This window comes from Filicampus tigris, chromosome 21 (assembly GCF_054856515.1).
Source record: "Filicampus tigris isolate MCC_2025a chromosome 21, RoL_Ftig_1.0, whole genome shotgun sequence".
In the NCBI taxonomy this organism is placed as follows: Eukaryota; Metazoa; Chordata; class Actinopteri; order Syngnathiformes; family Syngnathidae; genus Filicampus; species Filicampus tigris.
Window position 1 is genome coordinate 923,212 of NC_141237.1, and position 25,564 is coordinate 948,775.

A 25,564-nucleotide genomic window follows, 5' to 3' on the forward strand; every position below is an offset into this window, starting at 1 on the left:
TGTTTACAAAAATTTATTCCAACAAATTTTACAACACTCAACCAGATCCTCTAATAATAACGATCGCTAACGATCGCAATAATCACGTTCTGCACAGTAAATAGAACACTAAATATATCTTTGAGCATCATTTTTGTAAGGCTATTGGCTCGTGTCGGACATGTGGGATATTTTCCTTGACTCCACTTAAACCCCCCCCCCCCAAAAAAAAAGAAGGGGAAAAATGCTGCATGAAGGGCAAAGAAGCAAGAAACAAACAAAAAAGGGTTGATGGAGGGGGGGCTTGAAATGTGAGCTGATGTGCAGCATTGTAGGGCCTCTTAAATAGCCATCTGTCATTCAGGGCTATTTATAAAAAAAAAATAAAAAAACATCGATGCAAGGTAGCGCGCAGCCACTAAAACCGCTTCCTGCGTCACAAAGCCTAGAGGAGAGTGCACAGCAGTCAACACCAAAAACATCCCACCGCAACATTTCCACCTTGTCTCGCTGCTTTTCCTCCACAATTTGTCTCCATACACCATCATAAAAATCAAATGAAGTCAAAATGTCAATCAGGACATTAAGAGCCTCTCGGTCGGCCGTTTTACATTCATGTGACCGCGCAGTCAGGAGATGCCAGATGTGTGTCTGGGTTTGTTTGTTGCATTGACCAAGCACATTTTTTCATTTTAATCATGCATTTGAATTTCTTCACTGTTTCTATTTTTGCACACATTTTCTGTGGTCAAAAGATGAGAAAAGGAAGCACAGGAGCGGAGCCAGAAGGTGCAAACTTCATGTTTCTCTCGCTAAGAACAACCATGTAACAAGTATCTTTTGATTTCTTTTTTTTTTTTCCGGGCTATGTTTTGAAAGCTGATTGTTAGTTTGTTTGAAGGGTGAAACAAAAAACAACATTAAAAGATTATTGAGAGCCTTTGTAGAGCATTGAGGAAACGTTTGCCAAATTTTGCATCAGCAGTTTGAAAACGAAGTTGCGTCAGAGATGAGACTTGAGAAAAGTTCTCTCTTGAATGCTGTTTGAATGTCCATTGCTAAGATGACAAAAGCACGTTGAAACAATATTTTTGAGAAATTTTGTAGGATGGCGGAATTGGAGCCCAGGAGCCCCATTTAAAACATTTTGCAGCAGATCCGGTTCAGGGTGCAGAATTTCACTTTTAGTCATTCCAATCTGCTTGCAGGGCTGGAGTGCAACTGCGTTTACAGTTTAAAAAAATAAAATGAAAGCAAGTTAGTATCGGCAGAAAGATACTTATTATATGGTCAGAGAGAGACGGGCTTAAAACCACAAGAACATGACTTTTTGTTTTGTTTGGTTTCCACACATAAACACCAGATTGGCACTTGACAAGAGTAGAAGGTTGAAGCTCACTTGTGAAAGATGAAAAGGACCCCAAAGACCCCAAACATACTCAAGAGATCCTCACATTTGGGGTAGATGAAGACATTTCAGGAAAGGACAGAGTACGAGGAGACAGGGAGGGGGCACGGGACCCAAGGCCCCCCCCCCCCCAAAAAAAAAAAAAGACTCACCAGGAATTTCGGAGGGAGCCGTTTGAGCCAGCCCCCCCCAAAAGCCTCAAAGTCCTCCCCGTCCAGGAGGGCGTCAAAGTCGACGCTGCTCAAATCTACGTCCTCAAGTCTGTTGTGGATAAACGACACAACTACAGCAACTTAATGTACGCACAGTGATTGTCTTTTCAAGCATTTATTCCCCCCTTGCAAACGTTTCAAAGATAAACAAAAAATGGCCCTGCCCGAAGTACGCAACACGCTCGGTGCTTTGCAAGTAGTCAATAAAACAGTATTATTATCAAAATATTCCTTTTAATGGCTTCCTTCATACATAAAGAAACACAAAAGCGCTTGACATGTTTAAGTTGTTGTCAGCGGGGGGAAGGGGGTGTGAGTGGGCGGGGGTGGGTGCGATGCTACAAGTAAGTCAGCCGGCGTCCTTTGTTGTTCCTAACTCTCTGTCTGTACCTTTTGCCCAGCACGGCGGCCAGGTACTTCTTGACCGCCATCTGCTTGCGGTAGCGGCTGTAGCTGTCCGTGAAGATGCCGTCCGAGTGGCGCTTGGACAGCGGCTCGCCGTTGTCCTCCAGCGCATTGCCGCCGCTATGGCGAAAAAAGAGAGAAAAAGAGAGAGAGAGAGAGAAGGAGAGAGAGAGAGAAAACTATGATGGAATATTCCCTCCAAAGCAAACTCACTGAGTCAACCTGTTTTTGGTGTTGATGTTTCCCTCTCAAGAACTATTTCAAGTTAAACAAGGTCTATAAACGATTAATCGATTATCAACATTGATGTCAATTCATTAGATTTGGCCGTTGGTTGGTTGGCTAACTAATTAAGAACTGTCTGACAGACAGATGACACTGTCGAGGGAGGATATTGATGACAGGACAGATTGAGCAGCATGTTGGCACATAATCAAATCACACACACACACAAGCAGAGTGCAAAAGTGCAAAGTGACAGTAAGGCGCGCACGCCATTGTGGACTTACCCGACCCGCTTGGCCATGAGAGAATGAAGATACTTCCGAGCTGACAACTGACCCAACGCTTTCCTGTACGCTTTGTTGAACATGCCGTCCGCGTGCCGTTCTGTCCTGGGCGTCACGCACACGCAAGACAAGACAAGACAACTGACAATTACCACAGATCTTGAACGCAACTATCTGTTTGACATTTACATTATGATGTTATACCCTAACCCTCCGAAACAATACACATATTTTTATTGATTTTGACAAAATTGGACATCTTGTACATAGAATTTTGTGATATTACCCCATTTGTTCAAAAAATAAAGAGAAAAATAGAAAAAATAAAGGGATACAGTCCTAAATATAATGTCAAATAAAAATGAATAAATAAATACAAATACAAGCCCTAAATAAAATTGTCTTAAAATATAAAAACAAAAATAATCGTGTAAATGTAAATAAATTACATGTAAATAAAATGCCTAAAGAATATTAACTTAAAATAAACTTAAAAATGTGAAAAAAAGTGAGAAAAAAAATAAAATTAAATTAAAGGGACACAGACATATATAAAATATACATTTGTTTAATAACATGAAATGAAATAAAAATGGAAAGAAATCAAATGTGCATAAATGACAATAAATGTAAGAAATAAATAACTAAATAAACTAAACAATAAAAAGGCCAAAACAAGGGAACAGAGTCAAAAGGAAAATCTAATAAAAAAAACCAAAAACAATTCCAAGTGACATAAACTTAAAAAAACAGTACATAAAAAATAAAAACAAATATAAAAAAAGCAAACTATCTAAATAAAATAGAATACCCCCCCTAAAAAACTAAAACAAAATCAAGACGACAAGACTAAAAATATGCTAAAAAAGTAAACTAATTGAAATAAAAGCGGATTTTTGTCAGTGGCACGTACCTTTTGTCGGGCGGCGGGTAGAATAAAGGGTAGACGTCGTGGTCTGGCGTCCCCATGGGTGGACTTCTCACCTGCAGCTGCTGGCCATCGTAATCCAAAGGCGACAGCGAGTTCCCGTCCTCGTCGTACAACTCGCCCTCAAGTCTGCAAAGCAACAGCAGGACAGAAACAAAAACAAAAGAAAAACATCCCAAATTCAAACTCAAATCCATCTTTTCTTTGGCTTACATAACATGTGCCCGCTCTATTAGGAACACCTGCCTGGGCAAAGATGAAAATGGGATGATCGATGAAAAAGAAAAGGACCGGGGTTTTATTTGTTTGTTTTGTAGCGGTGGGCTAGCCATCCAGCGGTCTGGCATACATGTACTGTAAATGTAAATCCCATTACTGTCGCTGGCTGTCCCTGGTGGATGTTTGGTGGCCATTGAGTATGGATTTGCTGCCCAATCACATCAAGCAAAAAGACAAAGACATTAAACACAAGGCGAAAAAAAAAAAAAAAAACGGGATGAAGCTAAAAGTAAAGTTAGAACAGAGTGAAAATGATAAGATGCACGTTACAAGCAACAACGCTGAAAGGAAAATAATCAATGAAGATGTTTTAAAATGTTCAAAGAAAAGGTGGAATTTGGTGGTTGTTTTCAGAAATGTTAGATTGTGATTGAGAGTTTTGCCCAAGTATTTTCCACGTACGTGACATGTGGAAAGGCGAGCCCCAGGTGCGATCCGCTGCCGGCGCCGTGCCGCATGAAGATGCCGTAGATGAGCAAGGCCAGCGTGGCTTTGCTGGACATTTTGCTGCGGAAGCAAAACGGTGACACGCGCTCAAGCAGACTTTTTCTCAGCTGACCCATCTTCAAACGGGTTGAAAGGGGGGGGGAAGGAGAAAAAAAAAAAAAAAAAAAAAAATCAAACGGGAAAAAGTGTGTCTTGTTTTGCACTTACCGGTGGAAGAGCCCCCGTGCGTGCAAGAGTGAGATGCAAGCGCCTCTTCCTCTTTCCTCCTCCTCTTCCTCTCCTCCTTCTTCGTCTTCTTGTTGTTGTGGGTGTCTGGCGTCCTCCGTGGCGTCGCCGTGTCCTCCTGCAAACATTTGCGTGGCAGGCAACTTTTGGGGAGCGTGCGTGTCCCTCGGTCTGCTCTGGCTTCTGGCTGCTTTTTATGCCGCCTTCACTGGTGGCCAAGGTGGGAGGGCGGACGGGAGGCGTCGGGAGGGAGGCGCCCACGTCATCAAGTCCCGCTGGAGTTCGTCCATCCGTCCGTCCGGCCGGCCCGCGTCGGTCCAGCGCGCCTCGATTTCTTTGGAAGCTGGCTAATAAGAGGAGTGCTGAAATGCAAAAGAGTCCCGTGTTAGGATATGAGTCATCACATTTTTTTAAGGATATTCATAATGTGGTTATTAATCATTTACAAGTAGAGTTTGGGTGGCCTTGTTGGAGATGGATTCCTTTATGTAATAGTCGTGAAGGATGTTTTGGGGTCGGGTTTTTTTTTTTCCTTCTTATTTTGAGAATTTTTTTTTCATGCCGCCTTGGTTTTGTGTGTAAATGTCTGCTATGCTTGAAGTCCTTTTTTCAAAAAGTGGCTGATTTAACATTTGAGGCTATCCAGAGAGAAATGATTTCATCTAAAAGTCTGTTAGTTTTTGGTATACTGAATGCAACAGTCACATGTGATTACTAATATTCGTGTTATTTCAGGCTCCCTTCTTAAACTATTATTAACACATGCAATGGTATTTGGTTGGTTGAAATGCCAACGCCCTAATATGCCTAAACGCAAGCTTCCTTTTCAATACCAGCAAACATACTTCATGAATGGATGATTAAAATGATTTGATCGGCACTGAAGTAGTTACGTCATTAGTTGGGGATAGTTGACTACAAAGGCTTAGATCATAAATTACAGAACGCCACCAAAGACGACGACAAGTTAGTATGGTGGAAGCCATGTTACACTTATATCGACACGTAAACCATTCAACCTCTAAAAAGATATACTTTTTTCCCCTCCACGAGTGTCGGCGTTTTGAAACATCAAAAGAAACAAACCGTAAAAGCAAAATTGCTGAATTAAGTGAATATATATAACAGGAGATTACCGCAGTTCTAAAAGCGTACAACTAGCCACATGAGTGGTACACTGGCTCCCTCTAGTGGTACAAGAAAGAATCACTGCCCCAGTACAGTTCAGTTGTATTGAACTTTAAAGTTCAACACATTGCCTTTCATGTTTAAGAACTGATTATTTTTGAAAACATTAGAGTATTTGTTTTTTTTATTAGACCGTATGTGCAATGCATTATTTTTGCAATGCTGCAGTCAAGTGGAAAAATTCATTGTGGAGGAACACTGCCTCCAAGTGGCTCGAGGAGGAAAGTGCACTGTACGGCCCAAAGATGAGGTGCACCAGGCCCATTCACATCCACGCGTCGTCTCCCATGAGACTGTGCCAAAGGAGGGCTCTCCGTTCAATTTCACATGAAACGTCAGCGTGATGGCGTTTATATGAATGAAAGCACAAGTCAATCACAATCAATCAACAATGGCGTCCACTAAAATGAGAATGAGTCATTCAAATCAGTTAGTTGGCAGGACCAAAAATACATCTATTGTGTGGAAGTGATGATTTCAGATTTCAGAATTCTAATTTTAGTAGTGACGCTATTTATAGAAGTCGTGGCCGCCGCTGCCGCTCTCAAAGTCTTCATTGAAGCCTCGTGACTCGGAATGTTCAAATCCGCTCATGATTAGGCCACTTAGCCGTGTGGAGATTGTCTATGAAAACAGGCGAGGGTTGAACATGAAAAAAATGCTCGTGTAAAAAAATAAAACGTTCAAAATGCTGTCAAATTAAAATGAAATGTTCTGGTAAGTGTGGTGGTTGAAAATAACGTGTCAACGGATTGTTTAATACTAATAATAAAGGAAAAAATGGGGAAAACAATGTGTCAAAACAAATAAAATATGAATTATCGGCTGTTTAAATATCAACATTTTTTAAGTGTTATTTTTCTTTATAAATGACATGTTTTAACAGGCGTTCTAACATTTTTATATTGTTTACAAATTTCACATCAAAATAAACAGCTACCTGGCTAAAACAAAACAAAACAAAGCAAAAGTCCATTATTAAAAACATGCAGCACTAATAAATAATTTAAATTGGGAGATTGAAGGGGTTGTTTTCAAAAACGTTCTAAAACAAACTAGCGGCCCGTGGGCCGGATGTGGCCGGCAGCAAACCAAGCATGTCAACTTCCACGACGCTTCATCAGTAGCAACATTTCAAATTGTCAAATGCAATAAATAATGATGCTGAGATATTGCAAGCATTTTCTTGTTATGTATCTTATTACAGTAACTTGAACAAGAGTTGAACAAACTATTATTCGAGATTTGAAAATCCGGCTCATTTCTCGCACTTGTGCTGGCTGTGAACCTCCACCTGAGGTCGCCAAAGCTTTAGACACAAGCAAAGTCCTTCACACATTGAGACCACCTTAACTCCCTCCCTCCCTCCTTCCCTCTGTCTGTCTCTCTTTTGTGTGCGTGTACGTGCGTGTGTGCGTGCTCCTCCTCCTTCATTGTGCATGTCGTGTCCTCCAGCAGCAGCAGCAGCAGCGGCAGCAGCGGCGGCAGCGGGCCCTGGCTACAAATCCCAGCCGTCACATCGGCGCCTCTGCTCGTCTACGCCGGCCCAAGAGAGGCCCACGTCGGTCGGGACATGCCGGGGCCGCGCGAGCGCGTCAGTGTCCAGAGGGGACACGAGCACGAGCTGACTTGAGCTGTCTTGAGCTGCTGGAGCATGCTTGCACCTCATCAGCACATTGCTTTCTACTGAACAGCAGTGGTGCACGCACGCACGATGAAGGCGGATCGCTTCCGCTTGGAATAGCTCTTCTCTCTCTCCTTTTTTTTTCTTTTTCCATTTGTGTGAGTGACTGACAAGAAGAAAGGCAGCACAAAGAGGCATCGAAAAGGAAGGAAGGTAAGGACAAATGCAAAGTGGTCTTTGTCACGTGAGGGTGGGCCTGGCATCAACAAAGAAGTCATCAGTATGCGGCACATGTGACTAAAGTATTGGGACACGCACACATCTTGAATTCATCACTCATCTGAAGGCATTTGGGACAATTCCATGCAATGCTAAGCTCTCTTTTTAGGATTCCCAAACTGTGGCTCGGGTGCATTTTTTTTTTTTTTTTTAAGGTGTCACCAATTCAAGTGCATTATTGTTCAAGTCAAGCAACATTTGAAGCCAACAACCTGACAGGGTTGCCTATATAAATGATTTTATACAAATATTCAAAAATAAATATGGCTGCTAAAGAGTCGGGGTGTGCTAGTGAAAGTTTAGTCGGAATCGCCGACGGACGCTCTTTTAAAATTACAGGCGGACCGACTTGCAGTATAGTATTTTTTTTTCTTCCTACCCCCGGGAAAAAAGGCCAATGACAGACCACGGAAGGGTACCCACGCTGCAGACGGATGACGGATAACACACGTTCAATTTGTAGTAAGTTGATTATAGGTAGCTCGCAAAATACATCTGCTAGTAGAATGAAAGTGGATCTTGTGGTTGCAAATATGGGGATCAGCTGTCTTGAAACATTTGGGGGACGGTCTTTGACGTGCGCCGCCCGGGACGAAATTCCTCCGGAGCCACGGCGGCATCGCAAGAATGCGGCGGAAGGAGCTGCGACGACGCAGCATCTGTTGGCCAGCAAACAGCCACCCTTGGAGCGTCAGCTGCTAACAGCTGTTCAAAAAGACACTAACGCCGCCAACTTATCAGAGCAGTAGCACTTATTGGAACAAATGTCAAACGCCTAAGTTAGCTGCCTAAACGGGCTGCCGTTCGGTGGCAGTACTTTGCCATCAATCGCTAACTAATTAGTGAATGTAGCATGCTAGCATGGAGGTTGGGACACTGTTTTTGTTTGCCCAGACAATTGCCTACCGCTAAATTGGCTGCCTAAACGGGTTGCCGCATTAATTGAAACAGGAAAAAAGCGAGGCTTGAGTGCAGGCCTTCATTTGACAAATATTAGCAAACACAGCATGCTAGCATCAACAGTGTGACCTTGTTTTCATCTTTGTAAGCAGTCTTACCCGCTAGTCGCCTGAACGGGTTGCTGTGGAAATCAAAACGAGAACAAGAGGCAGATTATGTGCAGGTTTCCAATAGCTGGCATTAGAAGACGTAGCAGGCCAGCATGGATGCTGTGACCTTATTTGTGGTTTTCCTCAGACAAATGCCAACCATTAAGTTGGCCGCTTGAACAGGATGTTAAATCTGTGTCCAATTTCTCATGCTGCGGCTGCAGTGTAGGAAAGCAGGTGTCTGATAAAATAACGTCAATTTTAGCTTTCATGAGCTTTATCCAATGTTATTCCCGCGCAGCGCATGGCGGAAGCTTTGTTTATGCACCTCGAAATGTGTCCGCTTTTTGTTGATGTTCCATTTCCGCTGAAGTTTCGGAGAACAGACTTCAGGGTATATTTAGCTCTGAGCTTCAGGCTACGCTTTTTTTCTCTTCCACCTGCTCACCTGGTCGTTTTCCTTCCTCTTCCTCTTAAAACAATGTTTCATATTTACAACTAATACACCACAGAGAGCAATTGAACAGCCACGACCAAAACCGCTGAGAAGGGAAAGGAGTGAGGTTCCCCAGGCTAGCAAAATGAGCCTTTGGCCAATGAGCTGCTTTTGCTTTCGTAGTGCTACTATTTACTTTGTTTAAAGTTAGCTTCTGCGTTTCAGCAGGAAATACAGTATGTACTGTAGCCCTCTCAAACAACCCCCCACCTCCCGTAGCAACATTCATGCTACTTATGCAGCCTGAGTAGAGAGTGGCCTCATTTTAAACCGGCACGCATCCGTGTTAGCTCTAATACAATACAACATCCAAATAAAGGAAGGAGCTAACATGTACCGTACAATATTGTTGTGTTTGATTACACGAATACTTCCTTTCTCATCAACTCCTCAACTTCCTCTGCTATTGTGTCTTTTGTGGTGCGTTTGCATGAAAAGCAGGATAGTAGGTCGCGTTCCCTCGGGCTAACGGGATGTTGTCGGTAATGAGAATGCGTTCCAATAATTAGAACTAGGCGGGTTTTCCTTGTGGTCCCGCGGCTACGCATGCTCTTTGACGGAATTGACTGGATTTTTAAATTAAAGAACCTGCAGGGGGAGTACACATTGCTATTTTGATATTGATGGGCTAATTGAACCGGGCTATGATCACTTTCCACCAGCATGTGTTTATTGAGGATTTACTGCATTTTTATTTCAAAATAAACTTGGTCAAAAAGGGCCTTCCAAAGGGGAAAAAAAAAAGTTTAGGAAAGGACTCAACCTGAAGCTCAGAGCTAAATATTTCCAATTTAATTAAGACTATAGACTTTGGTTTGCTGTTTATTATTTCAAAGAGTGTATGCACATTTTTGCAAAAAGCGACAAATTAAAACAATTGATGTGTTAATTTTGCTAACCACGATCACGCCCCCTTGCATATGGCCACATAATGGTATTCTTTCATGCCTTATTTAGTGTCAATGACGGGAAATTGATCTGATTTTGGGACGTGAAATTCTAGATTTCATTGTTTTTGAGTCCCACTGTCGGGTGGCCCAAAAAATGGGTCATTAGATTGAAACTCATTGTGTCATGATAAATATGAGCTCAGCTTCTTCTTTCTTTATTTATTTTTTTATGATGATCCTCTTAAAGCAAATCCTCAATTCTGGTAATCTTCCTTCTCATTCCATCTGGTGACGTTGGCACGTTTTCCGTCAGCCAACCGACCGCCATCATCATCGGCCCGTCCTGCTGTTTCCCCTCGAAACACGTCAGAATCTACAGTTGTTGTTGTTGTTTTTTGTTTCTGATTCCGATGGTTTCCATTGCAGTACAGCTACGAGAACCCCGTGAACTCCCCCTCGCGACTCTCCCCGAAACCACCACTTGGCGAATATCCCCCTCTGCACATCACATTGATCTCGGAATCAAAAATGAGCGTGCCGCATGCCAATTAACCCTCCGCGGCCCAGCTTGGCTAATCGATCCGAGCTGACCCCCCACCCCCGCTTTAGGCCTTCTTTACGAGCGTGTCGGATAAGAATGCCGCTGATGCCAGAAGGAGGAATGAAAGCTGCGCTGATGTTTCCAATCTCGCAGTGCGGTCAGGCACGGGGCCTCCGAGGCGACCGCAGCAAAAAACACTGCAACGTTTCACAGTAGCTTCAGTTTGATATTTAATACAGAGCCTCCATTGAGTAATGTCACTTTCAGTACAAAAAACGGTGGGAAGTGTCATATTCCACATTTTTCATCGGCGGATGAATTCTGCCTGGCAACAAGTGACCGTGCCGGCGTGACCAAGAAAAATATATCTATTTTGACGTCGACTGAATTTGTCTGAAGTGTTGCGATATTTTACGAATACTATTTGAGTCATGCTCAAGCAGGCATGCTATTTTCCAGTATTTTCTGGTATGCAGCCCATCTAGGCAGTTGAGCACCTCCGTCCAGATATAAAACTGTTGTATTGAGTTGGTTAAAATATTATTTGAGTTTATAGTTTCATAAATTGTAAAAATTTTTTGTAGTTCGGATACTGCACTTTTTGTGATTTGTAGCCTCTCTAAGCAGCTGGTGCACCTCACCGCAATTAGTTGTATATCCACATCTTTTTTGTTATAAAGTTTTAGAATAAATTGCCAGTATTTTTTCATTTTCTGTGTGAGTTTTAGCATTGTCATCGGTCATCATGAAATTACAAAAGTTCTGCCTGGTATACAACTTATTCAAGCAGTTGGTCCCAGAGCATTTTTTCTCTCTTTCTCATAATGATACATTTCCAATGTTTTTAGTATCTGTGCAATATCCAATGTAACTGTAAAAAGAGAATCATGAGATGTGACAAAGCGTACAGATGTTTTACAGTTTTGCAGGCTTTCTAAGCAGTTGGCGGCCCACGCTTAGTTTGCATATAAAGCGCTGATTTTAAATGATTCCAGTTATTAAGTTTAATAATAAATTGCCAATGATTTTCATAGGGAGACAAAGTGGGCTGCAACTGAGCGCACTGTCGCTTTGGTCTGCTTCGCAGCCTATCTAATCAGACAGTAGCCCGGCAGCAACAGTTTTTTTCCCCTCTTTTGTAATACAATTTTAGTTCGCTGTGGGATAAATAACATTGTTGTAGTTTTGGCTTTGTTTTATTGGTTTGCAGCCTTTCCAAGCAGCTGACACCCGAAAATTCTATTCCCATTTCAAAAGGGTTGAGATTTCATTTCAGAAGTTGTATAGTAAAATGCAAATGACTTGGGTAAAAAGAGAAACTGGAGCGTAATTGAGAAATACTGACGCTTTTTTTTTTTCCCCAGTATGCAGCCTTTCTAAGCAGTTGGTGGCCGGACTGGTTGAAAGCGGATTTATTACCCATATGTCCCAGTTGCCGCACAGCTTATCGTCTTAGCGACAACAACAGTGATTTAGGAGATAATGTTAGGACATGCATGACATTTGATTTGAGGACACGTTGCAACGCGTTCAAGCCCTACATGTCACGAAGGCTGCGCTTTAATCCTCCGCCGCTACGAGCTGTTGTGTCTGTCACAGCAGGGCGCCGCGATGGGCTGCGTCAAGAGCAAAGAGGACAAAGGCCCCGCCATCAAGTACGGCCCGGAGAACCCTTCGCTGTCCGACCCCAACGCCGCCGCGGCAACACCCCACGTGGGCCATTATGGGCCTGATCCCACCCAGCTCCAGCCCAGTCTAGCACCCTCCGCCTCCTCCTGCTCCAGTGCCGCCAACTTCAACTCTGCCTTCACGCCCTTTGGGGGCTCTTCAACCGGGATGACCCCTTTCGGGGGGGCGTCCTCCTTCACCGGCCCCGCGTCCAACTCCTTCTCCGGTTCCGTCCCAAGTAGGTCAAAAAGTCAAGTACAGTAGTGCCTTGACATCCGAGTGACCCGTGTTCTTCCAGATATGTCATTGCCGTCATTCAAACTAGTTTTTTGCTATGGCTTGCGATCGCCACCTTGAGCCACGCACACGGCATGGTGGCAGTGAACTCAATTCAACTCACTTCACAACAAGCATCAATTTGGAAAATAGTGAACAATTACTCAAGAACGAGGCCTCAAGTGGATTAATGCCACTCCCTGGCAAAGTTTACTCCGGAACTAAATATAAAACAAAGAAAATTACACATGGTGTATATTGAACAATTGCATTACTATAGCCTGATTAGCCTAATGCTAACATACAGTATAGAGGAAAACTCCATTTACATGCTAACAGCATCAACAGTCGCGATTTTGAAAACAAACTGTGGAGCAAAACACACATTGAGACAGACATTTTCAGACCCTCTCTTACCCTAACGTTTAAAACGTCTTTGTAACGTTTGCTTTTCTCTGGGAGATAACAGGATTACGGACGAACGTCGTGAGCAAGTTGTTATACAGGACGGCATCTTCACTAAATGATTTAGGCTGTGTGTCTCAACACTTTTGTAGTGTAGCATCCCTTTGTGCGTTCCAGGTGGCGTGACTTTCTTTGTGGCGCTGTACGACTACGAAGCCAGAACGTCGGACGACCTGTCGTTCAAGAAAGGCGATCGCTTCCAGATCATCAACAATACGTACGGTTTGTCCCCCGTAACGATTACAAACAGCAGTGTGGCTACCTGAACCCAAGCGCAGTGCTTGAGTCACAGCTAATTCCCTCCGCAGGGAAGGAGACTGGTGGGAAGCTCGCTCCATCACCAGTGGGAAAAAAGGTTACATCCCCAGCAACTACGTGGCCCCTGCAGACTCCATACAGGCTGAAGAGTAAGTAAGACTCTGCGTGAGTGAACCACTACACCGTCCATCCATCCATTTGCTATGTCATCAAAAAGGTTGCGGGAGAGCTGGCCCGGAACCCATCCAAGCTGAAGTGGAGTACATCTGGACGGGTCGACAACCACGGCAACTACTCGCAGATGTTATTGACTGCTGAAGTGCTTCACATAGCTGACTTTAGAGGAGGGGTGCATACTGGTGTAGTGGACTCTGAACATTTTGCAAAACACTGATGTAGTGGTTCCCGTAGCGGACACTGGAGGAGCAGGGTTGTACCATCGCACAGCATTCAGGTCTGTGAACCACCACGCCAGGCTGCAGTAAAAGGTTTGAGGAACATTGGTGTAGGGGTTCACATAACATTTGGTGCAGTGAGGAGTTGGCGCACCACGACGCTAGTCTAAAATAGTGGTTCACAGATGACTCCGCAGTTAGACCGCCCTTTCTCCAGAGTCAGATATGCGAACCACGACACCTCCATCCATCCATCCATTATCGATACCGCTTATCCTCACAAGGGCACCATGACACCTGTTTTTCTCAAACATTTTTATATGGGTGTTGTGGTTAACATTGCTAATTCTGCAAAATCAGTAGACTACTACACTACCAGAGTCATCTAGGACACTAACATCACTATTTCGGGAACCATAATGTGGTCAACTATACCGAGACCTTCCCCCCCTCCTCAACAACAACACCAGTCTGAAAAACGTGGTGAAATGGTTCATATAGTTGACTTAACGACATCAGTAGGCCCCCTACTCTGCAGTAAACAATGTGAACCACGACGCCACCATTTCTCAGACTTTTAAAAAAAATTTTTTTTAGACTGGCTAAAGTATTGTCATATTTATCGACTCTTCACCACTTCACCAGCAGATCACTGCTGCGGTAGAACCCCTGTTCCGCCAAAGTCAGCTATATGAATTACTACCATCCACCATTAGCTAGGACGCTACCAGTTGCTCCCCGCAAAAAAGCTCATTTGTCCATCTTTATAAGAAGGCTCAAAACGTTAGGCTAATTCTTGTTGGTCTTCCCAGGTGGTACTTTGGTAAAATGGGCCGGAAGGACGCGGAGAGGCTGCTGCTGAATCCAGGGAATCATCGAGGGACGTTCCTGGCGCGAGAAAGTGAAACCACCAAAGGTGAGCACTTCACGGTCCACTTTCTGCTATGTGCAAATATCTTTTCACGTTAACGGTGTCCTGCTGGTCTTGGTGTCCAGGTGCTTTTTCTCTCTCCATCCGTGACTGGGACGAAAGCAGAGGCGACAACGTGAAGCACTACAAGATCCGCAAGCTGGACAGCGGCGGGTACTACATCACCACGCGAGCGCAGTTTGACACCTTGCAGAAACTTGTCAAACACTACACGGGTATGTCATGATGCACTATAGCCGCAAATCTAGTGAGACACGTCGCCCGTAGTTTAGACGTCACCTCAGTGGACCGCGCTTAATGCAATGCACGCGTGTGCAATAATGACGGAAGTCTTCTCGCTGGATGTTTCAGAGCATGCCGACGGCCTCTGCCACAAGCTCACCAGCGTTTGCCCCACGGTCAAACCTCAGACGCAAGGTCTTGCCAAGGACGCCTGGGAGATCCCCCGAGAGTCCCTCAGACTGGAGCTCAAGCTGGGCCAGGGCTGCTTTGGAGAGGTCTGGATGGGTACGTTGGCACACGGACCGCAAACTTCAACCGACATGAACGGTGTGAACCACTACACCAGTATTTCTCAAACTGTTTGCCACCGGCGTCAGCTATCTGCACCACTAGACCAGTGTTCGACAAACGTTGGACTAAACAGAGCTCATTTTCAACACCTACACAAGGTCCTCGGCAGAGGTAAAACTGTGTGCGGAAATACAGATGTTTTCATGGCTAAATGGAGCAGACGCTTGCATCTATTTCTGTCCATTTCCTGCAGTGGCTTCCTCTGTTTGTTGTTGTTGTTTTATCTCTGGAGATGAGCTCACTCAGGAGCAGGGCCAAAATGTTAGTCATCATTATTTTTCATCAATATTCTAATCACAAATACTCCTCAAGTTAGGGAAAACATCGGTAATTTTATTGGACTACTTTTTAACACTGTGCGGGAACCGCTGAACGCGACAGAATAAATATTTTTTTCTTAAATCAAATATAAACGAGTTTTAATTTTACCAAGAGCTAACGGATTAGTCGAAAAGTAGAAATCGTCTTCGTGCGTTAATTGCGCAGCCTGTGTCGTGACACCATCTTCCTTGGGACATTTCTGCAAGGAAGGAAGGACGGATGGCACCGTAATGAGCGCTAACACCGAACGCCGTTGTCCGCCCCTCACTAGGCACGTGGAACGGCACCACCAAAGTGGCCATCAAGACGCTGAAGCCGGGCACCATGTCGCCCGAGGCCTTCCTGCAGGAGGCGCAGATCATGAAGAAGCTGCGGCACGACAAACTGGTGCCGCTCTACGCCGTCGTCTCCGAGGAGCCCATCTACATAGTCACAGAGTACATGGCCAAAGGTACGCACGCGCAATTTTAGCTTGATCGAGACTGGAAAAGTCACACAAAGTCAAAGGAAGTAGGTGATGGAATTTGTAGAAGAGCTGCCCTCAATGTCGCGTCGTCTTACTGCAGAGAAGCTTGGAACAAAAAGTTCTTCTCTTCATCACGTACCGAAAGCGGCATCCCCAAAAACGAGCTACGGACCATGCCGTGCCTTAATTGGGTTAGGGTTTAACCCAGTGGTGGAGAAAATCAACTTTTTTGTATCACTACCCCTGGAATAGAAATTTTTTTTTTTGCTTTTTCTTTGGTTGTTTTATTGCGTATAATGTTGGACAGCAGTTGTCAAAAGCATCCTGACCAATTCAACCAGTCTTGGGCAATTTAATGGCTATTCAATCTGTAATCTTATGCTGCCTGTTGGGGAGGGGGCTTCTCCGTTTCGAGTGGGGAGCTCAACTGATATCCCGTGAGAGCATATAGCACACGATTGCCTTTCTCCTGGTCTATTTATAAACGCATTAAGTCCGAGCCTTACACGTTCAAGACGTCAACCCACCCACTCTGCTTTTTTTTTTCTTTCCCAGCGCAGCAGCAATGTCTAAGAAAACGGTTTTGCATGGTTTCACGTGCGTTTTATGACATGGTGATAGTCCATTCTGATGAATACTTTTGATAAAGAGGTAGTGACAATTAAGTGACTATTTATTAGATGCAAATAAAAGACATGCATACTGGTGGCACATTTGTATGCATTCAGTGTGCATCCTTGCGGCTGGCTTGGGACTTTTTTTTTTTTTTAATTAACAGGCAGCTTGCTGGACTTCCTCAAAGAAGGTGACGGAAAGTTCCTGAAGCTTCCGCTGCTGGTGGACATGGCTGCACAGGTGAGATGAAGTATTGTCAATATTATCGCTGTAACCTCTGGATGGTTTCATCATTTCATGTTCCTGCTCAAGGCGCTATTTTCGTCTATTTCTAGCGCTCTGCAAGATCATTTCCATAAAAAGTCTGGCGGAGGTTTTAAGGACGGATACCCTTCCTGACTCCAAATCAAAGTGATTTGAGTGTATTTCCACTGATGAATGCAGCGCTTCATCACCAAGACACTTAATTCCACTTTTCCCAATTAGTGTAGTGGATCCATGTATGTGTTGCGTTGCAGAGGACACATGAGCAAACACAAATAACACCCACCCCCCATGTTGACAACTTGGCCGAAAACTCAAGTAATATGTCATTAGGTGACATCACCTCGGGTTATAGACAGTGTTGTGAGTAGCGGATCTTAACCCAGCCTGTCTTTCAAGTCATGGCTGGGATTATGCAAACTTGTTATGCAACTGGTGCGGAAAGTTGGAATGTCTCACTCAGACACATATTTACAAATGGGTAGCAAAAGTTTTACTTGGTTGTTTCATTTGACGGTTAACAGTTGTGTTGCGACTGTACTTTGTATACAAGCAACTAAAAAGTAAAGTTCCTATGACACGCCCCCTTCAAGAATTCTTTTTAAGAGTCATTGCTGATTTGTTTTTTTCCTCAGATCGCTGACGGCATGGCGTTCATCGAGAGGATGAACTACATCCACCGGGACCTGCGCGCCGCCAACATCCTGGTGGGCGACAACCTGGTGTGCAAGATCGCAGACTTTGGCCTGGCCAGGTTGATAGAGGACAACGAGTACACGGCGAGGCAAGGTGGGGGAAATACAAAGTGCACCCGTTTGCCCTCTGAAACACACCACCAACAATAAACGTTTGGTGAAGACCTTTCTCACCTGGTCGATGTTTCTAAAGTCACATTTTGCTACTTTTAATATGGACGGGAAAAAAATTCAGTATGTCCTTTAGACAGAAGTGAAAGGGCCTCATAGAGAAGAGGCTCCAGAAGAAGACAGTTGGGTGCCCTCCAGTGGAGTTAATTAGTCCGTTATGTTGCGTCCAGGAGCCAAATTCCCAATCAAGTGGACGGCACCGGAGGCGGCGCTCTATGGACGCTTCACCATCAAGTCGGACGTGTGGTCCTTTGGCATCTTGATCACTGAGCTTGTCACCAAAGGCAGAGTGCCCTACCCGGGTGAGAGCGCCCCAAAATGACACACGCACACACACACACACACACACACACACTGACAAAGGCTGATGCAGTCGCCCACGGACCCCCGGTGAGCCCATCTGGTGGAAGACTGACCAGTGCTCTTGTTTCTTACCAGCTGTCACACTCATATTGCCCCAAAGTGTGTGTGTGTGTGTGTATGGGGGTGTGCGTGTGCGTGTGGGTGTGTGTGGTGGTGTGTGTGGGTGTGTATGCGCTGAGTCAAGCCGGCAGTGTTGTTTGCTTGTGTCCGAAGCATACGCAACACACGCGACGCACCATTTATCAGCCCACAATTCATGGAAATAATCAGGCTCATGCTTTGACCCTGATAAATAATCACCAACGAAGCAGGGGGATTCCCACATTTCAAAGAGATAAATCATATTTGGAAAACCCCTTATTAGCTTGTCTCTTACCCTAAAATGCAACTTAGTATTTTAGTATTTACATTTGTGTATATTTAAGGTAAAGAAAGGTATGTATAATTTTTTAACTGCGATTTAAAAAATGTATTCACAAGTATAACTAATACATCATTAGATATTTTACATATATTATGATTATTATACCTTGTGCTTATAAACCTTTAAACAACCAATTGAACACAAACAGTACAGCAACACATGCGTCAAGACAATATAACAGTACTCACGGTCATATATTCTTTGTCCTCTGCGAAGAATGACAAAGTAGTGCTGCACTGATGACAGTGTCTGTGTGACGTAGCCAAGGCAGGCACAACCTGAAAGAGCAGCACGATGGCCAGTCATTTGATAGTGTGTGCCAAAAACAGTTTTACTTTTTCCATTAAAGTGCCAAATTACGGAATGCTATTCACAACCGGAAACAGGCGTGTATATTTTTGGGAAATTTTATTTCTGTGAGAAGCAAAATGAATGATGTTCTTCTAAACTCACCACTCGGGTGACTGAAGGGCTCGGTTTTCTTGCAGGCATGGTGAACCGCGAAGTTCTGGAGCAGGTGGAGCGCGGCTACCGCATGCCGTGCCCGCAGGGCTGCCCCGAGTCGCTCCACGACATGATGAAGCTGTGCTGGAAGAAGGAGGCCGATGAGCGGCCCACCTTCGAGTACATCCAGTCTTTCCTGGAGGACTATTTCACTGCCACGGAGCCCCAGTACCAGCCTGGGGAGAACCTATAGCTCACCACGGGGGGAAGGGAAGAAAAAAAAAAAAAAAAGTTGACTGTTAACCTAGGCGACGAGTTGCGTCATTCACTCAGCAATCGACTCTTCTGGTCACATCAATAGGTACACCCGGGCAATCTAATACGATCCAATATTAGAGCTGTAACCAAAACTTTACAAATACAACAACGTAGAAATACTGTATTAACAAATATAGCTATTATGGAGGCACCATCAATAAGAATGCTGTAGAAAAGAGTTTCATCGGTTTGATTGAAAAAGTGAAATCGGTCTTTTGATATACAAATGTTTTAGTTTATGATTTACAATAAATCAATTATTGAATGAGATAAATTCATGAAAAAAAAACAAATACATTTAAGTTAACCAATTTCAGGTGGTAAAAAAAAAAAAAGTCAATTGAATGCAACAAATATTACTGGACCCCTTGTTCATGTAAATGCTCGGTGATACGGATGAAAGAATGATTTTTGATATTGTGCGGGTGTACCTACTTAAGTGTCCATCGTTGTTGGCGTTATGTCAGCCTGCAGAGAAGCTATAGCTGCAAATTGAAGATGTGCCTCAATTTGCTGGCGTGTTTTACAAGGTAGGTGGGTGAATTATGCATAGAAAGTATTAATTATGAATAAAGCTACAATGGAGAGTCCCGCCGGGATCGACGGCCTTCTGTCATAACACGTGATCCATATCAGGTGGTTGTTTTCATAACAACTGTGCATTCAAAGGCCTTTCGAATCCATGCGTTTCTCTGTTGGACATGCTCACAATTGCAACTTTTGCATTGATTTGTATGACTTTTTTTTTTTTTTAAACATAGACTGAACATTCTGTCTGGAGTGTGAACTAAACCTCTTAAAAATGTGACTGAAGCCTGCAGCTATCGGCAGTATGTACGTCAAGCAGCATAGCAATATACGCTAACTTGTTTATGTACCCATTCCCCTCATGGGAATAACATTATTAAGCTTTGTATATGATGGGACATTTTTTATATAAGTTAACTGATCATTCTGAATGGGGAGAACTCACCATGGGGATTTGTACAATAAAGGACTGAGTTGGTCGTGGTCTGGGCCATACTGCCACCTAGAAGAAAACGAACACACACACACGTGCATGACTGCAGCACGAGGATGGATAGATATTTACAGTTTTTATTTCTTATGGTTGGATAAGCAGTTTCTAATATTTTGACATAAACCAAAACATTAGCCAGGCAAGTATCTCTCAAGTTAATTCCTTACATGTATTGTGAGTCCCATGGCTTGGTTGCTATTTATAGACACTCCCGCTTTTCAAAGACGTTAATAAGAAGACACGTATGCAAATTCAAGCCCACCATATGCTCTTTATTTAAATAAAATAACATTTTCAACACACAACCCATTTATAAACATGAGTACAAAGGAACATGAGCTTAACTGCTTTATTTTTTTTTCTAAAGGCATCTTTGAAAGAGATATTTTGGAAATTGGCTTTTGAACAGCTTGTGTACAAATAGTTGCGTCTGTGCAGACCCGATGGAGTTCATCAAAACAGTAAATATTTTGTTAGCTGCCCAATTACCAAACTGTCTTTAATTTAGTTTACATAAGCTCAAGCGTATCAAGTTCCTCCGCACGACTTGGATGCCAGGCTAGCTGAAGGACCGCCAATTTCAAGCTCTATGAAAAAATTTTTTTTTTTAATTTTTTCGCTTTTACTTGTGATAATGGCGCTGCATGGCGGCAGTAAATTCAATTCAAATTACATTGCCTTAAGAACACCCCCTGCTAGCTTAATGCTAATATGAATGGAAACTCCCATTCAAATTCCATTGACCTGATAAAGTCAGTGACAATGGTCACAATTTTTCCAACTTCTTAAACAACGGATACTTGCAGACAATATTCCCAGGTATGTATTCTTTATCCTCTACAAAAAAATATTACAACAACTTACTGAGTAGTAGTAGAAGTCTTCTTCGCTTGTGTCTGCATGACTGCATGTCTCTGCTGTGACATGTAACTTACTTCTTCGCTTGTGTCTGCATGACTGCATGTCTCTGCTGTGACATGTAACTTATGAGTTTTTTGTCACCCATTTTGACATTTTATGAGTGAAAAAAAGCAACAGGCCTCACACGGCCATCTCCATCTTGATGGCTGGGTGCGGGTTGTAGTCCACAATCTCAAAGTCGTCGGCACGGAAATCGTCAATGCGCTCCACTTTTCGCAGGATCTTCATTTTGGGGAAGGGACGGACTTCCCTCTGCAGCTGCCAATCAAGCGAAGGTAAAATGTTCAGCGGGTGTAAATGAGGAGAATTCGGGCACATGCGAGATTGTTTGGCCTTGGCGGAGGTTCTGCTTTCGAAAGGCACCTGCCTACCTGCACTTTCAACGGTTCCACGTGGTTGACGTAGACGTGCGCGTCGCCCAACGTGTGGACAAAGTCGCCGGGCCGGAGTCCCGTGATGTGTGCGATCATGTACGTGAGGAGGGCGTAGCTGGCGATGTTGAAGGGCACGCCCAGGCCCATGTCGCCCGAGCGCTGGTACAGCTGGCACGAAAGCTCGCCGTCGCACACGTAGAACTGGCATAGGGCGTGGCAGGGCGGCAGTGCCATCAGAGGCAGGTCTGGCAAATCACAAAATGAAAAGGCAACAAATGAGAGCCAGCAAGAAAAAGTTGCATGAGTTGAATGTGACAAGATGTCATACTGTTTTTTTTTAATAATTAAAAATAATGATAAATGTTGACTCTTAGAAGAGATTACACTATTTTCATTACTTTCCCCTCCCCCCAAAAACTAACACTCAATAAGCTGATAAATGAGCACTTTTTTGTAAAGCTAAAAATATAAAGATCACCACAATTTTCTATTTCACTGTTTACATTGGAACAGAAAAAAACATTTGGTTTTATTAAAAAAAATGGACTGTTACAATATCACACCATTTTTGTTGAATGTTAAGGCTACCAGACAAGTTAATATTTTAAATGTGTACATTAGGTATATTTCTAGGTATACTTCTGCAAAGCTAATCATTTGAGTCAGGTGTGTTGGAGGAGGAAAACATCTCAAACACGCATGATACCGACCCTCGAGGACGGAATCTGGACATCCCTGATCTAGGGCTTTTTCAATGGGACATTTCTTGGGGACAAAATGTGTGACTTTTATGTCACTTTTAGGCTAATCCAAAAACCAAATTGGAGGCCCTGAGGCAAGCACAGCTTTCAGATTTGTAACTGTTGCTTTTGTCTGCACCTTTTGGGTTCCACGCACACATGATAATGCGTCTGTCCTCTGGATTACTCTTAATGGTGTCGATGACTTTCTGGAGCTGGTCCACGCCTTGCCCCGTGTAATCTGAGGGATGAAAAAAAGACCAAATGAAGGCCACACAGGATGCCCCAAAAGTTACTTTAAATTTCCATTTTCACACATGAGGCCATCAGCATCTGGATGATCAAAAGTGCCAAAATAGATAAACACCCAAATGTGTCATGATGTATTTCTCTTGTATTTCACTTTATCTTCTAATTTCAACTGCTAGTTCAACCACTGATGGAAACACTGAAGTCCTTGAGCAGGTGTTTGCGCAGAGCCAGCAAAAGTCCAGAAATCTTGTTTTGGAATGGGGGACAAAGCCGGTGCGCCCACACAAGCATGGGGAGAACTCCACAAGGGAAATGCCAGAGCCCAGAGCCCAGATTCAAACCCCAGACCTGAGAACTGCGGAGCAGAGCTGCCTGCATAAAATCGGTGGGAGGCTAAGAAGAATTTCAACAACTATGGACGGAAGCGGTACCGGCGTGCATGTCGGTGTACTCGGCGCCAAAGTGGCGCCACTGGAAACCATACACGGGGCCCAGGTCACCCTCCTCGCGCTCGGTGAAGCCGCACTTGTCCAGGAAGCTGCGCGAGCCATTGGCGTCCCAAATCTTCACGCCTTTCTCCGACAGCTCCTTGGAATTGGTCGACCCCTGGCGACACAAACCAACAGAATATCCCACGGTTAATAATGACTTATTAAATCAGGTGAAACCATACGATTCAATAAACACTTGCTGATTTGTGGACTGACTCTCACCTCACCTACTCTCAATTTTTTTTTTTACTGTAAATCGTAACTAAAATGAGAAAAAAACATCTATGTACACACAAGATAATATAGCTCAGAGGAAAGTTGCAATTTGTGTTTTTGCAGGTTGTGTAGTGGCGACAGACTCGCCAGCATCATCAGTTCCCATTTTCCCCCAAATCATCATGGAAAACACCTATCTTGAAATGGCTACTATTGTCAGATAAGTTTGAAATGGTATTCTAGTGTTTTGAGGTCATTGTTTGTTGTACAGGTAGGATTTCAACTATTAATAAAGGCAACACTTTGGCCGTGGGCCACCCATTACTCGCTCAAGATTACTGTTATATGAAAAAAAAACACAAAAAAAACACAACACTGACCATTTTTGAATGTCATGGCCACCTCTACCTTAAATAAAAATGATCTTACGTCCTCTTATCGACTCACCTTGATAAACCAAAGCAACTCTTCAAGGATTCCTTTCCAAAATACTTTCTTGGTTGTCAGCAAGGGAAATTGATCTACAAAGCAAAAGAGTGGAGCAAGTTAGCATCAAACCCAAATGCTCTAGCTATTAAAAAGATACTTCTTGAACTCATTTGAGGCACTCAATAGTGAGACCCACATTAAAATGGCTACACATGTTTTCTACTGTGGTTGTAGAGCTGCACTCTATGCTCGTGGTTCAAGTCCCATCATCAAACGCCATTGAATTGGCGTGAAAATTATTCATTAAATAACATTATTCATCTAGCTATGTCGGTGACGTCAGTGACAGGCAGAACAATTCACTGCTCTTCCACAAGATGGCAGAAGATACAATTTACCTGAGTTTCCCCCATGGCAGTGGTCCCCAACCGTTTTTACTCCACGGACTGGTTCAAACAAGTACACGTTGCTCGTAGACTAGCAACTAGACGGGGGTGTGGAATGGTGGTTGTATACATGATCAAAAGATGACTCGATTGATTGCTGCTTTAGTCCACTCACTGGTGTGCTGGAATGAATGTTCGGTGGTAGACGGAGGAGCCCACACTGGCAGCCACGCTTACGTCAGCCTGCCCCAGGGCAGCTGTGGCTAATTACGTAGTTTACCACCACCGGAGCGTCAATGTGTGAGAGCATGAATAATGTATCCATTCTAAAGTGTCTTTGAGTGTCCAGGAGCACTTTCCTAATTTTTCGCCAAGCCTAAGAGTTGAAAGAGAGACTTGCGTTCGAGCGAGACTTACCGCGGAGGCTGTATCGGGCCTGGGCGCCGAACACCGAGATTACGCCGGTCCCAGTTCGGTCTCCCTTCTTGCGGCCATGCTCCAGGATGAACTCCACCTGGCTCAGATAGCCGCGCTCGTCGCAAAACAAACCCGGCGAGCTCTTCTTCTCCTCCTCCGGTTTATTAGCGCCACGTTCCCCGCTTGTTTGGTCCGACACGGAGGGCATTTTGAGTACAAATGTTAAGAAATTGTAAAAAAAAATGTCACTAATGACACTTGTGTTCTGGAATATGTCAGTCCTAACGTCACACGTGATATGAAAATCTCGGAGACCAGCCAATAGCAGAACGAGGAGCACTTCCTTGTTATTGACGAAGTCTCGCGAGAGCTAAAAATGGCGCCGGTTTAATTATTTTTTTAAACAACTTTATTTAAACTCCGCACTTACAATTGAACGTTGTAATGGACGGTAATTAAGTGACAACTTGTGAAACACGACTAAAATCTTATTTCATTTAATAATAACGCCTATTTGGGTTCTTAAAAGCATCTTTTTTTAACAGTCCTCCGCCCGGGTGTGTCACATAAAATGGGCCATCAAAAACGTGCATAATACCGTACTGCGCGGTCTTCTACCGTCACCATGTGGTCAATCTAAAGACAGCTTTTTCACGTCCAGGAGTTAATGGACATTAATTGTAATGTTATGTTCGTGAATCGTCTTCCTTTAACGGACTGAAAGTAGACGTTTTCGCTAAAGCTGATACAAGATGTTACCGTTCCGCAAGTTAGATCCATTCCAAGCAATACAAAATGAAGGCCACCTGATGATGTTGAAGTATTGAAAGGCTCCACGGTCGCGCTCTCGTTCATTCATTTTGCGTTCCAGGCCGCATTTGCGCTTTGTCGCCTATAGATGGCAATGTTGTCCACAGTTTCGCGTGAAGACGTTGGTTTTCTCACTTGGTTTCCTCTTGCGAATGTTTTAGACCGTAATGGTTCTACTGCATTTCTCTGACTTTACAGCCGCCGCGCTTGTATTTAGCTTAAGTATTATCTTAAAACTTTCTCGTATTGTGGAGATAGAAGCGCCACCAGACCCAATTTCTCGGCAGTTACTCGTACCGCTTTGATCGGCGACGCGCGTCCGCAGGCTTGATATTAAGCGGTTTAAATAAAAGCAACTGTTGTTGATCACTTTGTCCACCGGAGGTCGCTCTGACGAACAC

At 43.8% G+C, this 25,564-nt stretch overlaps 3 protein-coding genes across 8 annotated transcripts; 1 reads left to right on the plus strand and 2 right to left on the minus strand.

The window, feature by feature from the left end:
* adcyap1a (adenylate cyclase activating polypeptide 1a) lies at positions 1-18,857 on the minus strand. Of its 3 annotated transcripts, none has more exons than XM_086020705.1 (9): positions 18,798-18,857; positions 18,533-18,622; positions 4,375-4,754; positions 4,123-4,227; positions 3,427-3,570; positions 2,514-2,618; positions 1,990-2,124; positions 1,540-1,648; positions 1-424 (listed from the first exon to the last, which is right to left on the minus strand). In XM_086020705.1, exons 3-9 carry the CDS (start codon positions 4,518-4,520, stop codon positions 416-418), a joined length of 753 nt encoding a protein of 250 aa, XP_085876831.1. In that variant the 5' UTR covers positions 4,521-4,754; positions 18,533-18,622; positions 18,798-18,857; the 3' UTR covers positions 1-415. The 3 variants fall into 3 exon arrangements, with proteins under 3 accessions (XP_085876831.1, XP_085876830.1, XP_085876832.1); XM_086020704.1 differs by having other exon boundaries at positions 1-1,200; XM_086020706.1 differs by lacking the exon at positions 1-424 and having other exon boundaries at positions 1,540-2,124.
* LOC147127059 (tyrosine-protein kinase Yes) lies at positions 6,963-20,117 on the plus strand. Of its 2 annotated transcripts, none has more exons than XM_086020680.1 (12): positions 6,963-7,417; positions 12,059-12,365; positions 12,986-13,085; positions 13,177-13,275; positions 14,334-14,437; positions 14,518-14,667; positions 14,804-14,959; positions 15,618-15,797; positions 16,591-16,667; positions 17,327-17,480; positions 17,728-17,859; positions 18,833-20,117. In XM_086020680.1, exons 2-12 carry the CDS (start codon positions 12,071-12,073, stop codon positions 19,039-19,041), a joined length of 1,656 nt encoding a protein of 551 aa, XP_085876806.1. In that variant the 5' UTR covers positions 6,963-7,417; positions 12,059-12,070; the 3' UTR covers positions 19,042-20,117. The 2 variants fall into 2 exon arrangements, with proteins under 2 accessions (XP_085876806.1, XP_085876807.1); XM_086020681.1 differs by having other exon boundaries at positions 12,062-12,365.
* tyms (thymidylate synthetase) lies at positions 20,098-25,482 on the minus strand. Of its 3 annotated transcripts, none has more exons than XR_015084239.1 (8): positions 25,160-25,478; positions 24,354-24,535; positions 23,569-23,642; positions 22,846-23,020; positions 22,302-22,403; positions 21,420-21,667; positions 20,992-21,306; positions 20,098-20,136 (listed from the first exon to the last, which is right to left on the minus strand). XR_015084239.1 is itself a non-coding variant. In XM_086020685.1 (8 exons), the coding sequence occupies exons 1-8, from the start codon at positions 25,210-25,212 to the stop codon at positions 20,965-20,967; spliced, it is 1,101 nt and encodes a 366-aa protein (XP_085876811.1). In that variant the 5' UTR covers positions 25,213-25,482; the 3' UTR covers positions 20,375-20,964. The 3 variants fall into 3 exon arrangements, 2 of the variants coding, with proteins under 2 accessions (XP_085876811.1, XP_085876812.1); XM_086020685.1 differs by lacking the exon at positions 20,098-20,136 and having other exon boundaries at positions 20,375-21,097; positions 21,173-21,306; positions 25,160-25,482; XM_086020686.1 differs by lacking the exons at positions 20,098-20,136; positions 25,160-25,478 and having other exon boundaries at positions 20,946-21,306; positions 24,354-25,071.
* Positions 25,483-25,564: the final 82 nt, after the last annotated feature.

Bases quoted from the DNA above. Each gene is read 5' to 3' on its own strand.
- adcyap1a (XM_086020704.1), bottom strand. From the start codon at position 4,520: ATGTTTGCAGGAGGACACGGCGACGCCACGGAGGACGCCAGACACCCA. The intron at 4,228-4,374 runs GTAAGTGCAAAA...TTGCTTCCGCAG, and splicing joins GCACGGGGGCTCTTCCACCG to CAAAATGTCCAGCAAAGCCA. The intron at 2,125-2,513 runs GTAAGTCCACAA...TTTTCGCCATAG, and splicing joins CTCATGGCCAAGCGGGTCGG to CGGCGGCAATGCGCTGGAGG.
- LOC147127059 (XM_086020680.1), top strand. From the start codon at position 12,071: ATGGGCTGCGTCAAGAGCAAAGAGGACAAAGGCCCCGCCATCAAGTAC. The intron at 14,960-15,617 runs GTACGTTGGCAC...GCCCCTCACTAG, and splicing joins CTTTGGAGAGGTCTGGATGG to GCACGTGGAACGGCACCACC. The intron at 17,860-18,832 runs GTGAGAGCGCCC...GTTTTCTTGCAG, and splicing joins AGGCAGAGTGCCCTACCCGG to GCATGGTGAACCGCGAAGTT.
- tyms (XM_086020685.1), bottom strand. From the start codon at position 25,212: ATGAATGAACGAGAGCGCGACCGTGGAGCCTTTCAATACTTCAACATC. The intron at 24,536-25,159 runs GTGGCCTTCATT...GGACCAAACAAG, and splicing joins CAATACTTCAACATCATCAG to CGGGGAACGTGGCGCTAATA. The intron at 23,643-24,353 runs GTAAGTCTCGCT...TTTGCTTTGTAG, and splicing joins GGCCCGATACAGCCTCCGCG to ATCAATTTCCCTTGCTGACA.